This window comes from Pantherophis guttatus, chromosome 1 (genome assembly GCF_059756535.1).
Source record: "Pantherophis guttatus breed Tessera chromosome 1, ASM5975653v1, whole genome shotgun sequence".
In the NCBI taxonomy this organism is placed as follows: Eukaryota; Metazoa; Chordata; class Lepidosauria; order Squamata; family Colubridae; genus Pantherophis; species Pantherophis guttatus.
Window position 1 is genome coordinate 135,031,729 of NC_142063.1, and position 14,166 is coordinate 135,045,894.

A 14,166-nucleotide genomic window follows, 5' to 3' on the forward strand; every position below is an offset into this window, starting at 1 on the left:
GGGTGAGCTTCCGTTACTTGTCCCAGCTTCTGCCAATTTAGCAGTTCGAAAGCACATAAAAAATGCAATTAGAAAAATAATTGTGGTGGGAAGGTAACAGCATTCCGTGTGCCTTTGGCATTTAGTCATGCTGGCCACATGACCACGGAGACGTCTTCGGACAGCACTGACTCTTCGGCTTTGAAAAGGAAATGAGCACCTTTACTTAAAGTGAAACTAACCTTTAGATGACCCTAACTGTTAAATCCAACTGTTTTGGAGGGAAACTTGATTCATATTTGGGTGGGCATTTTCAAATACTATGATTGATTAAGGCCCTGTGGGCCTAGAGTATAAATTACAGGCATTTGCCTGCTGTTCAATTCCAGTTTTCAGTCAATAAATGCAGTTGTAGTTATGCTGGTCTGGTTCTTGCCTCCTGAAGCCCACTACACAATAGTTTAACTACACTTTTAAAAACTATTTAACCATTCTGATATACTGCTTTTTTTCAATTTTACTTTTTGCCTGGACAGCAGAATGTTACAAGGTGGAAAAAAAAATAAACCCATATTCTGCTGTGAAAGTAAGCACATTCTACTTTTTAAATTAAATGCCCAAAGCTGTATTCTCTCCACACAGTCATAAAAACAAGCAATGTCAGGATTAACCCAATTCAAAAATGAAAGCGGAGCAAGAGTTTTCAGTGTTCAGCTCCATTGAAGACCTGCCAGTTTTGTCACCAATTGTTCTTGTTTTGTTCAAAGCAGAAATCCAGTACTTGCCAAATCAGGGCTTCTGTGGGTGGAGATAGATTTAGCCTGTAAAAATGTACTTTGTCTGGCACAGAATTCATTTCCTGCAAACTATTGTGACGTTTCAACAAACTGAAACTAGCAGCTCTGTGAGGACAAGACTTTTACAGGTAAGTACAAATGTTTTCAAATGTTGATTTTAAAAGAAAAAAAAAACTAAGCTGAAATCAACAATGCGTTTTTCCTAAAACTCTCTCTTTTTTCTCTGTTGCTATTATTGGCCTAGTTCTATAAATAGGGAATCAGATCTGACTCGGTATTTTGTGTTCTGTATTTTGAGCTATAGTTCTGTGTTGGGAAATGAAACACAGCAACAGCTGCAAAATTCTTCTAAATTAGACTCCATCCTAGTGTTCATTTGGACCAAATAATCAATTTTGCATATTTAAGTCCATGACTTCTGGATTACAGTTACTCAGTGACTTAGTTCTGACCTAATTTGGATATGACCACTTTATAAAAGTGTATTTTGTATAATACAGTATGCATTCCCATCCTTGCTGTTAGGGATTATTGCTAAAGATTGTTCTGCATGTTTACATTTATATTTATAAGAGCCCTGGTGGCACAGAAGTGCCCTGGTGGCGCAGTGGTTAGAATGTAGTATTGCAGGCTAATTCTGCTGACTGCCAGCAATTCGATCCTGACGGGGCTCAAGTTTGACTCAGCCTTCCATCCTTCCAAGATCTGTAAAATGAGGACCCAGATTGTTGGGGGCAATATGATGTCTCTGAAAACCACTTAGAGAGGGCTGTAAAGTACTGTGAAGTGATATATAAGTCTAAGTGCTACTGCTATATTACCTTGCATTTATATAATACATCAGACATGTGTTCCATGTGGCTAAAGTTAGGAAGCAAAGATAAGAAGTCTGCAAATAAAATTATTGTTGCTACAAATAATACATGTAACCCGATTTTTAAATGTAAGCTGCAGCAGGCTTTTCTAGATTAAATGTGCAAAGATGTACAATATTAAAAAAAAAAGCCTTGTTCATTTTTTTTTGCCTATTCAAATTCTGAATCGTATGTTAAAGAATCAAAAACATTTCATTTACTTGATTCTTCCCAGAGACTACATAGCAAAAGAATGTGTAAACATGGGCAGTATCATTGTTTAGAAGGGCTATTTATACACAATTTATAGTCACCATTATTGTAAGCAATGAAGTTTGCTTCTCATGTATTTGAACTCCTTAGGGCAGTGTTTCTGAACCCTGGCAACTTTAAGATATGCAGACTTCAACTCCCAATTTTGGAAATTGAAGTCTATATATCTTAAAGTTGCCAAGGCTGAGAAACATTGCCTTAGGGTATTGTATAAACATGACTACTCTTTGTATGTGTGTGTGTGTATGCAAAAGTTCTCACATGCCATTTCACCCATTTCATTTCTCCAGCTACTTTTCCTCTGTGTGGAAATTAACCAAGAACAATTCTCATGATCTTTCCAATAGCTAGAGAGTAGCTATCATTGGAAACTGCATAAAGCTGGAAAATTGAAGTATCTTTAGCTTGGTGGTCGGTGGTTTGCATGTATCTGTCTGAGCCCTGAGAAAGTGTCCTGTGAAGTGGTAGCACTAATTCAGCTGCAATTTCTGCAAGATATCCTCTTCCTCTTGGATTTGGTTTAATTCCTTAATTTCTTCATGTTGGTGATTGCATAATCATGAATTAGGAATATTTAAGGAAGAACTAACCTTGGTTACAAGATCAGCTGTCTATAAATATGCTTCTACAATTCACATTATGAATTCTAAACCGACTTCAGTTGGACAATCCTAGTCACTTCTTTCCTGCATTAATTTACCCAACAATTCTTTAATCAATTTGCAGGAATGTTGATTGGTCAAGATGGCTTCATATTGGGATGCTAGTAAGACAAGATACAACCTGTGCCTTTCCAGATAGGGTTACCAGACATCCAGCAAAAGTCTTCCTTTTTTGTCTTCATGCCTAGCAGGCAAATAAAATAATTGATTACTACCTTTGGGCTAGCTTGGCTGCTACCAGAAATTGACAAAGCCATAATCATCTATGAACACCAACTAGCAGTCAGAAGACATGATGAAAACTCCATAATTGCCATGGACATGGACAGACTTAAGCATAGTTTCAACTGGGAAACTGTGAGCATCCTAACCAAGCCAAATACAAAAACAATAGGTAATCAGCCATCAACAGGCACATACAAATAAACAACATTTGCATACCATTCAAAAAAGACAATCAAAAAGCTAAAAAGGAAACAAAATATCTCACCAGCAATCAACACCCAGATAAGCAGAGATTAACACCAAGATTAACACTAGACCAACAGCCCACCACTAGACCTAAAACAATGGGAAGTAAACAACAATCAAGGAACTACCAATTCAATCAATCAATCAATCAATCAATCAATCAAACAAACAAACAAACAAACAAACAATAAACAACAATCTAATCAAGGAATCACCAAACTACTTCCATCAACAGGCAGAGCAAGCCACTTGTATATAAACAGAGAGCAAACCGCACTCCCTTCTAGCACTGATGATGTTACTCAGTTGGGTAATGAAACATCTGCAAGAAAATAATCAAATTCAGAAAGCACCAAAGCACCCACAAGGCCATAATCAGTTACACTCTGAAGGCCTTTGCATCCTAAATCTCTAGCACATTTCTGTCACTGAAGAACCAGTCTTTCTGATGCTGGGAAAAGTACGGTAGTTTCATATACTGTACGTATAGATCTAAGTACTTTTTTTGCAGTTTTTTGCTGTCATTTTTGTCTGGGATGCTGAGAAGGTTAAATAGTTAAAGTGTCCTCTTCAATGTGTCCCACCATTTGTCCTCTTTTCCAATTTTCCATGTCCTCATTGGTCTGTTTGGATATCTGGTAACCCTACCTTCAGATGTACTAATGGTATATAGATTTTCAATTTCACAGGCAGGTACACCATTGCCATTGTAACTAGGAATCTAGGAGATTGTAGTTCCCACATACATGATGGACATTTAGTCAGGGAAGACTGAGGCACATAATAATATTGTGTTCCTTGGTTGCATTTGGTCTGTGTATTGTTTAAATTGTATGAGGAATTCCGGGCATGCAAATGGAAATGTAATTAATCTTGCCACTTTTGCTTTGAACCTGTCTTAGCCATTGTCCAAGCTGTTGTGAATATTGAGTTCAGTATTTGTGACTTCTCAGACAGAATCTGCTGGCAAGGCAATTATTAAGTTGAAGGTTCAGAGGAAAATGCTGACATGGGTCTCAGAAATGTTAGACGAACAAAGAACCTGCTGACTGAAAAAGACTGGTAGCAGAAGGCCCAAGGGGATGGAAGATGAGGGATAATCTCACTCAAGATCTCAAAAAAATACAGTACGAATAGATATATTTTATCAGTAAAAGCAGAGAAAAGAAACAATATTCTTGACAGATTGAGATTGAAGTAAAAGGATGGCCAAGAATGTGTATCATAGAATGTACTGGATTAAAAAGACATAGGGTTTTGTTTTTTTCTTGGGCTGGTTGGAAAAAATAGAGATTTAAGGAATTTCAGAGTGAAGCTTTCAGAGTTATTTATTTATTAATTTTAAGTAACAAGGCAGCAAACCTACATAATACTTCTTCATCCTTTTCCTCCCCCACAGCAAACCTGTGAAGTGAGTTGGGCTGAGAGAGAGTGAGTGATTGCCCAAGATCACTCAGCTGGCTTTCATTGCTAAAACGGAACTAGAACTCACAGTCTCCTAGTTTCTAGGCCAGCAGCTGAACCACTATACCAACTTGGCTCTTAGATACTTTAAAGAGTAGTTCATTAAGTGTTGTACCTTATGATTCTTGACGAATGTATCTTTTCTTTTATGTACACCGAGAGCATATGCATCAAGACAAATTCCTTGTGTGTCCAATCATGCTTGGCCAATAAAGAATTCTATTCTATTCTATTCTATTCTATTCTATTCTATTCGATTCCATTCCATTCTATTCTATTCTATTCCATTCCATTCCATTCCATTCCATTCCATTCCATTCCATTCCACAGAAAGCACTTATAGCAGTCATTTATAATATAATAAGAGTGACTTAAAAAGTTCCCTTAAGCCAAATTCCCTACTATTAACTATTAAATTACTTTCCTACATCAGGTTCAACCCTGCTTCCCTTTTTCAAAATCAACTAGATGCTACTGTCTGCTGAAGTGTGAATAGTTGGTAACTATGAGCCCATGAACGGTTGGCCCAATAGTTATAATGGTGGAAATGGATTCTTTGCTATGGCTGCCCTCTGGATTCTGGGAATCCAATAATAGTTGAGGATCAAGGGTCCTTCCCAAGCTATGAGAAAGTGATCCCATTCAGCCCTGATTTCCTATTGGATCTTCATTTTGTTGGGGTTTTGTTGTAGCCTATCATCAAGCTTAGATGAAGAGTAATGACTGCTTGCTTAGACTTAAATAAGGATAAAGTAGTCTAGGTATCATCAGTGTATTGATGGCACCCACTCCAATGTTCAAACATGAAACCCACAACACTCCCAGGTGTGGCCCAGACCAGATTAAAATGCATTCCTAATTTTATTAGGAAAATAAAATAAAAATACAACAAAATTGAAATAATATTATATTTTGAAACTCAGCAAGAATAAATTTAATGACCAATCTCCCAAACTTCAGGCTTGTGACTCAGGAAAAGTCTTGCACAAACTTGTTTCCTAAGTTAAATTGCAGCAGAAAAGATAGGGCTAACGAGATGCAAGATACTAGATATCCAAACAGGCAAAGGAGGTCATGGATAATTGGAAAGAAGCAGTCCACACTAAATTGAACAGTTCGTTACTCAAACTCACACTAATTGTGACCTACCTGTACCTTTTTCCCAGATGACCGGCAGGCAAGCGGCCTTGCACTGTTAGGTGACCTGCTCCGGATTTCAGAGCTTCCAGCGCATGAAGGAATATCTCTCTCCAAAACAGGTTGAACAAATTTCTCTCCTTTCTTAAAAAAAAAAAAAAAAGGATTAAATGTCCTCCATCCAAAAGAGGTTGAACGTTTATATACTTGTACTTGTTGAGTTTCAGGCTGCTCAAGGTCCATGATCATGACTAACTTTCTATAGTTTGAAAAGTTTTGCAATCATTAATAATTAAAGTTTAAATACGTGCGAAATACATTTTAAAAAAATATGGGGGACAATGAAAGAGAGGGGGTGAGTCATATGACTTTTGTTATACAAGTAGTCCTTGATTTACAACTACAATGGGCACCAGAGAATTCGTTGTTAAGCATTGTTACATGAGGCAACATGTGATCACACTCAACTTTACAACCTATTTCTGCTGCAGTTGTTAAGCGACTCACCAGTGATTAAGTGAGACATCACATGACTGGGACTTGCAACTTTTCCTGCCACCTTCCCCAATGATTTTGCTTGTCAAAGTTGGCTGGGAAGTTCGCAATGGCTGATGCTATGAGAGTCATCATTTTTTCAGTGGTGTCATAACTTTTAAAAAAATATGCTGAAAGAGTGGTTGTAAATTGACTGTAATGCTTTTCTTTCTTTTGTTTTTAAAAACTATTCTTGTTTTGTAATCCCATACGTTTTAACTTGGTTTGGGAAAAGCCATAAAAAACATCCCCCCTCCCCCCAATACATGGGATAGGGATGCGGTGGCTCAGTGGCTAAGACACTGAGCTTGTCAATTGAAAGGTCGGCAGTTCAGCAGTTCAAATCCCTAGTGCTGCGTAATGGGGTGAGCTCCCGTTACTTGTCTCAGCTTCTGCCAACCTAGCAGTTTGAAAGCACGTAAAAATGCAAGTAGAAAAATAGGGATCACCTTTGGTGGGAAGGTAACAGCATTCTGTGCGCTGTTGGCGTTTTGTCATGCCAGCCACATGGCATGACAAACACGGAGATGTTTTTGGACAGCGCTGGCTCTTCGGATTTGAAACAGAGATGAGCACCACCTCCTAAAGTCGGGAATGACTAGCACATATGGGCAAGAGGAACCTTTACATTTATCTTATATCAGTGGTGAAGTCCAAACTGGTTTGCTACCAGTTCGCTGGCCGCACATATGCACTGCGTGCGCTACCCTGTATACATGCACCCTGTGTGGCATATGCACACTCTGTGTGCACGCGCATGCGCAGTACACAACAAAAGGAGGCTTGGGAAGGTAAGTAGAACAACGGCAGGGGGGATCAGCTGTGCAGTGCAGTTTAGCTGCTAGAAAGCAGGATTTCCTGCTGTGTAGCAAAGCTAAACCCCTTTTTAAACTTTTTAAAACTTTTTAAAGCTTTTTAAACTGCCGGTTCAACCGAACTGGTAGCTATCTACCGGTTCGCCTGAACTGGTAACTTTTTTTTACTACTGGTTTGCCTGAACCGGAGTGAACCAGTAGCACTTCACCCCTGCCTTATACATGGGATATTAGAAATTAGAAGGGACATTTCAGGGAGGTAAAAAGTGGAGCCAGGAGGTGAAGAAGAAGCTTGCATTATTTAACGGTAGGCTGAGAGGAAGCTGAGAGTGGGAAGGAGATAATCTATATATCTAACTGTGTGTGTGATTACGCAAACACACAGACACATACTATAAAAATTCAAGGGCCTATAAATATACATAAGTTCTGAAACAAATAGTCAATTTGTAATAATAAATGCAATGATATGTTTCTTCTACTGTATCGGTTATCTCTTGTTGTGTTGATGTATTAATATAAAGGATTATTATTAGCATTTGATTTTTTTCTCCTACCTTTTCTTAGATATACTGTATAACTCAAGGCATCCAACATACCTAACACTCCTCCTATTTTCCCCACAACAACAACCCTGCAAGGTCTGCTGGGTGAAAGAGAGGGACTGACTGAAGATCACCCAGCTGGCTTTCATTTCATTTTCATTATCCCAAACCGGGATGTATGAGCAAATATACCTGTGTGGACTTCTACATACAACACGCAGGGTCCTTATGCAGGGTTTAGTGGTCCCTGTTTCTATTTGAATCTGACACCCTTGCTGTCCAGTAGTCTGCAATATAATGTTCTGATAGGATGGGCAACAATCACTTCAGAACAATGCCTCAGGCTCTGCTAAAACTCTTTAATTGAGTTTTTTTCCCTTCTAAAAAATGTTTGAAGATGACACAGTATTGTAAGTTTAATTTCCCCCTCTAAGATGAACCTATTATATATTTTTTTCAAATTCCCAAGGGATTGCCAGGATAAAAGAGAATTTGAGCTAGTCTTAAACTGGTCCCACAATATCCCCTTAGGGACGCAGAACTATCTTCCAAAACATTTCTGGGTAAAAATTCCTTATTATTACTTAGATTCTGATTCTGTTTTCCAAAGAGCCTGGCTGGGTGCTCTGTTCTGCAGGCAGCCAAGATCTTGTGGCAAAATCTGCTATAAATGCCAATATACTGTTTCAGCAAATGCTTTCCTTACTTGCTTTACTTGCCTTAAGTTGAACAAGCCTTGCAACCCTCTCCAAGGTTGGACAAGGACTGAGACTGTTCTTACTTTTCCCATCACTCTTCCTTGTCTTCTGCCTTTCCTAAACGTGAGCCAAATAAGTCTACTTTCTGTTTTTTGACCTATATCTTTAAGTAGGTTGGCAATTATCATGACCATGAGGAGTTTGTTCTCGAATCACAGTCATTATGTTGAAACTTTTCAAGTCTTCCTCAAGAAGTCAACTGAACATCAGTGCATGCTGGATTTCATTCACAAGAAGCTGCCCCAATTAATATCCAGGTAAATACATGACAGACATGTTCTTAGAAATATTTGATAGATCAGGGATGTCAAACTCAATTTCATTGAGGGCTGCATCAGGGTTGTGTTTGACTTCAGAGGCCGGGGATGGGCATGACTGGGAGTGGGCATGGCCATGGTGGGCACGGCCCACTCAACATCACTTGTGTCTGGGCACCTGTGGTAGCCAAGTGTTAAGGCAGGACTTCCCTGAGACCCTCCCTCACTCTCATTATAATCTCCCTCCCTCCCTCCCTCCCTCCCTCCCTCCTTCCTTCCTTCCTTCCTTCCTTCCTTCCTTCCTTCCCCTTTTTCCTTATTTTTCCTTCCTTGTTCTCTTCCCATTTTTCCTTCTTTTTCTTTTTCTTTGTCTTTTCTCTTTCCCTTTCTTCTTTCCTGTCCCTTCTTGAATGCTCAAATTCAAAAGGGGAAACATTTCTCCTTTTGTTTTGTTTTGAGTTTGTTTTGCTAGCCCTCTGCAGTGGTGGGTTGCCCCTGGTTTGGACCGGTTCGCAAGAACCGGTAGTAAAACCGGCGGGAAACCCCACCCACCACCCCAGATGTCGTTATTGGCAATGCGCGCGAGTGAAGCGAGCATGCATGCGCAATCCTGTTGTGAACCGGTAGTAAAGGTAAGTAGAACCCACCCCTGGCCCTCTGCCAGTGAAAATGGAGACCGGAGGGGCATGGGCAGCCCCCCATGCCCCATTTTTGTCTGCGATGGCCTCCTGAAGCCCTCTGCCAGTGAAAATGGAGAGCGGGGAGGCATACACAGCCTCCCCCCCAGCTCCATTTTTGCTGGCAGAGACATTGTGGGCTGGTCCTTTGCTGTTTCCAGACCGGCCCCATGGGCCAGATCTAAACACTCCGCGGGCTGGATTTGACTCACGGGCCTTGAGTTTGACACCCCTGTGAAAGATGCTTTCATACATTAGATCATTGAGAAAAGACTAGATAATCCCAGATTAGAACTGGTTTGGTTTCAGGTTTTTGTTGTTTTGAAGGCTTCAATTGGTTGAGTTTTATAATAAAATATTATTTTATATGTCTTTTAATTTTGGATTGGGAGCTGCCCAGAGTTAGTTGAAAGGTAAGTGGCTATATAAATGTTTTAAACAAATAAAATTAATCTGAGTGAGCTTTTTAATGTATTTAATTGTGTGCAACTTAACTTTTCATTCCATTTCATGCAACCCACTTTTTTTTTTAAAAAAAATTGTGGATCTCTCTAGCACTATTCAAAATTCCCATCAATATAACCATTAGCATTTTATTTTTTTATTTTTTTATATATTTTTTTGCTGGTTGACATGTTCAACTAAAGGAGCTGAAAAGACTTCCTGCTCTTATTTGTCTGCTACTTAGTTCAGTTTAGGTGAAAGCAGTACATGCTTCTCTCTTTCTCTGATAGCCCAAAGTCACTGAGACTTAAACTTGTTGCTAACCACAAGTCTGCAGTCCATCTATATACATAGCCCCATCCTGACCACCCTTATTGAGCCACATCAGGCTGGAATAAAAGACTGGGAGGTTCCTAGAGGACATTTTCTAGAAATGCAAGTCACCAGACCTTTTGAACAGCTTTTGATGTTATGAATTTGTCCTTCCCTTCTAGCATCAGTAATGGAAAAACTGAAATCAACGTTTTAAGTGTTGGTGGTGGTTCAGGTGAGTCAAAACACAAAGATATTATTTAGCAATCTGAATTATGAATGCTGTTACATATGCAGGGTATTATATTACATTAATGTACTTGGGGGAACGTAGAAATAATTTAAAACATACCTCCCGGCAAATGGATGTTCTGCAACGTGAGGATGAATGGGCAAAAAAGAATCAGATAATGAGAATAACGTGCAAATTAAACCTATATATAGAATCAGACACTCACAGATACACTGAGTTTGTTTCATATAATTCTGCAGAAGACTGGAATGTTGGCTAGCCAAAAAAGAAAAAGAATAGGATGGGGCTTTTCAATTTCTTATTCTGTGTTTCATTTCCTTTGTGACAAATGACTTTTTAAGCATACAGGAAAGGCCTTCTGGATAAGGCCAAGACTCATCTTAGTGTAGCATTTTGATTCTCATGATGACCAGCCAGATTCTGTGGGACTTGCAGGTTCTCCAAGACTCACATTTTCACTGGTGAAGGCCAAGGGTATGGGGGCTTTTTGCCCAGCTTCAGTTGGTACAATAGTTACAATCCTTTCTGATTTAGGGTAACTTTATGACAGTGACTTATGCCCTTATGATCAGTGGTGGGATTCAGCCGGTTCGGGCTGGTTTGGGAGAACCGGTAGTTAAATTGCTGGCTGGCTCCACCCCTTCCCATCCCGCCCTTTCCAGGAGTCCCCACACGCCCCATTTTGGCTCCCAGATAAATGCAGGGAGGCCTCCTAGGCCCAAAACGGGCCTGTTTTCACTCCTAGGAGGCTTCAGGGAGGCCTCCTAGGCCCAATATGGGGGGCAGGGGGGGGCAGTGCACACCCCTGCTGCCTGTTTTTGTTCTCAGGAGGCTTCAGGGAGGCTGAGTGCTGCCTGTCACATCCCCTGGCCATGCTCACCCAGCTGGTCATTAGGGCAGAGAACCAGTTGTTAAATTATTTGAATCCCACCACTGCTTATGACTACAGGTTTAGATGAATGTAGCACACTTTATACAGGGCTGCTGCCTTTGAATAAAGTCTAGAAAGCAAAGTGCAGTTGCACAAAAGATCAGGATCCAGATGGTGAAGATGATGAGTCACTTTAGCACATAGCCCCAATGATATTATCTGCCGGTAGGTCTCTAAGCAACCTTCTGGTGTTCACCTACATGCCCCAGCTCCTGTTTACATGCCGGACCATTTCTTCTAACTAGAATTCTCCTATTCCAGACTATCATCCCAAGAGTGAATGTTTAGGGTCCCAAGCAAAACCAACCAACTAACAAAGTAGAGTTTGGAAGCGAATCTTCTTGGTGGTAGCCCCAGCACTTTGAAACAAAATACTCCCTGAAGTTCATTTAGCTCTCATCTTGCAGGCTTTCCAAACAGTGTAACATTCTTGTTCTGACAGGGGTTTGAGCAGTACTGATATTAGGTGAGTGTTTTTTGTATTTTTTAAAAATTACATTTCATCCCCCCCCCAAAGTTATGGATTTATTGGAAATTTAGGGATGCTTGAATTTGCTATCTATTTTACTACCAGAATTTACTTTTATTTTATTTCTTTTTCAAGTGATTGAGTCATTATGACTTAAGTCATAAATTATTACAGAAACATTTAAAACCGAAAAAGCAACAACAACAATCCCCAAATAGGAGCAATTAAACCTTAAAAAGTCTTCCCTTAGTCATGATGAAGTACTCAGTCCATGCTGTAGCAGTAAAAAAGAGCTGCTGACATCCTTATTTATTGACCTGAGTTTTTTCTTCTGTTTTTGGAATGGTATGGGCTTTGTGGTTAAAAAGAGCAGAGCAAGATAGGATGCTTAAATGTAGGGCTGAGACAAAGACATGGGGCAAAATGGAAACGGGATGTTAACTGCTATTCTATGGATAACATAATTCTATGCATACATTTTCTTGGCTCAAGAGCTATGCTACATTTTGTGTAATAGATCAAGGAGCTCATTCTGAAAGTGGTAGAGCCAGGACACAGATATGTATGTCAGTGGTGGGTTCCTCCCGGTTCGGTCCGGTTCGGCTGAGCCTGTAGCTGTGACGATATGACGTCACCGAACCAGTTCTCCCCCCCGCCCTCCCACCCCCCCAACCCCCCCACGTTATTCTTACCTTTTATTTGATCTCACCCCCAATCTATTGCTGCCTCCTGAGTCCCAGCTGATGACTAGAGGGAAAAAAACTGTTTAAACTCTTGCCGCGGGGCTTCAAAGGGCTGTCCTACAGCTGATCAGTGTTAAAAGCAAACAAATGAGTTGGGTTGTAAGTGCGAGGACTGGTCGTAAGTGCAAGGACCTTCCAGAAATGACTCTGACCAGCTAGCCACGCCCACCTAGTCACATGACCTCCAAGCCACACCCACAAAATAAGCCACGCCCACAGAACTGGTAGTAAAAAAATTTAGAACCCACCCCTGATGTATGTGTGTTAAGGAGTGAAATGGGTACCTGAAGACTCCACAAGACTTTTGCCCATTAGCCTCCCTCTTCAAAATAGTGCAAAAAGGGGGCTCAACCTTTGATCAGGCCATATTGATCAGGACAGGCCACTCTTTTTTCACCCATGTGAATCAATAATGAAGAAAAACTCCAAACTTCCCTTGCTATGAAACAAATATTTGCCTGTAGTCTTAAAATCAATGTAATAACTCTAATATTTAAGAGTCATTTAATCAATGATAATCACTGAAGTTGACTGTTTAAATACCATGCCATACCATACCATACCATACCATACCATACCATACCATACCATACCATACCACACCACACCACACCACACCACACCACACCACACCACACCATACCATGAAACATAAAAAAACATAGAAAACTGACAACGGACTTAGTGATCGATCAAATCTGGCCTTTGAGGGTTTTTAATTATTTAATTATTTAATTTGGGGGGGGGGCTGATAGATACGTGTTTATCCCAAGTATGTTTAAACTCAGTTACTGATGATTGACCTACTACCTCTGTTGGAAGTTGGCTCCAAGTTTCCACTACTCTTTCTGCAAAGTAATACATTCAAAGTGTTACCATGCCATACCAAACTAATTCAATTTTGTTATGTTATTCACTGAATACCACCAGCAGAAAGATTGTACGACTCATGAAGACAGTGATATTTATTTATAGCACTAGTAGCTGTACTAGTAGCCTCTTAAAAGTAAAAGGCAACTAATAAGATTTCAAATGATTAAGAACCTGGACAGAATTGGCTATTTTATAGGATCAGATGAGCTCCATTATTTGATCCCCATTCAACTATTAGTGTCTGTGGTAGGCTACTGGTATGCAGCAGAAGTCATGCTAAGAGTTACGGGATCTGCATCTTATGATTTAGCCCAGTTCCTAGGTCCTTTGTTCAGTATTTTTAGTGGCAAAGTGTCTGGGCAGCAAAGAAGAAAATTGAGGATCACATGTAGAATGCTACCGTGTTTCCCCAAAAATAAGACCCCGTCTTATATTTTTTTGAACCCCAAAATAAGTGCTTGGCCTTATTTTCAGGGAGGTCTTATTGTTTTGGGGCATATGGAGCAAAATGGGGCTCCTCTTGCCATCTTACCTCATTTCCAGCTCTGCATTTAAATATTTTTTGGGAGGGCTTATTTTCAGGGGGTGGCTTTTTTTAGTGCATGCACTCAAAAGCCCAAATAGGCTTATTATCAGGGGATGTCTTATTTTCGGATAAACAGGATAGTTGCTCAATGTGCTCCAAAGTTTTGACACATTTCTTATTCATTTGAATGATTTATGTAAAAACATTTCAATTCTGCTACTGAAGAAGTCCTTCCCAGCTGTTCATTATACTAGTGTTGACAGTCGGTATGGAAAAGCTTGTGAGAGCAAAATGCTACATTAGCAAAGCTAGGAATGTCTAGCTTTAAATGGTCATGTGAATAGTGAGCTGGTGTCATTCCCACCTATAAGAAAGTATGTTCTGCTTACAGC

General features: G+C 40.0%; 1 protein-coding gene across 10 annotated transcripts in view; it reads left to right on the plus strand.

The window, feature by feature from the left end:
* Window positions 1-14,166, plus strand: part of HNMT (histamine N-methyltransferase) — a 91,436-nt gene that overhangs the window by 62,154 nt on the left and 15,116 nt on the right. For 3 of the 10 annotated variants that reach the window (XM_087881807.1, XM_087881811.1, XM_087881808.1), the window contains 3 exons: window positions 5,667-5,759; window positions 8,403-8,546; window positions 10,162-10,214. In XM_087881807.1, coding sequence (XP_087737933.1) covers window positions 8,416-8,546; window positions 10,162-10,214 — 184 coding nt within the window. In that variant the 5' untranslated portion in view covers window positions 5,667-5,759; window positions 8,403-8,415. Of the gene's footprint in view, window positions 1-808; window positions 905-3,497; window positions 3,517-5,666; window positions 5,760-8,399; window positions 8,547-9,615; window positions 9,637-10,161; window positions 10,215-14,166 lie in introns of those variants that run through there. The other 7 variants (XM_087881810.1, XM_034424413.3, XM_087881804.1 and 4 more) reach the window with 6 other exon arrangements.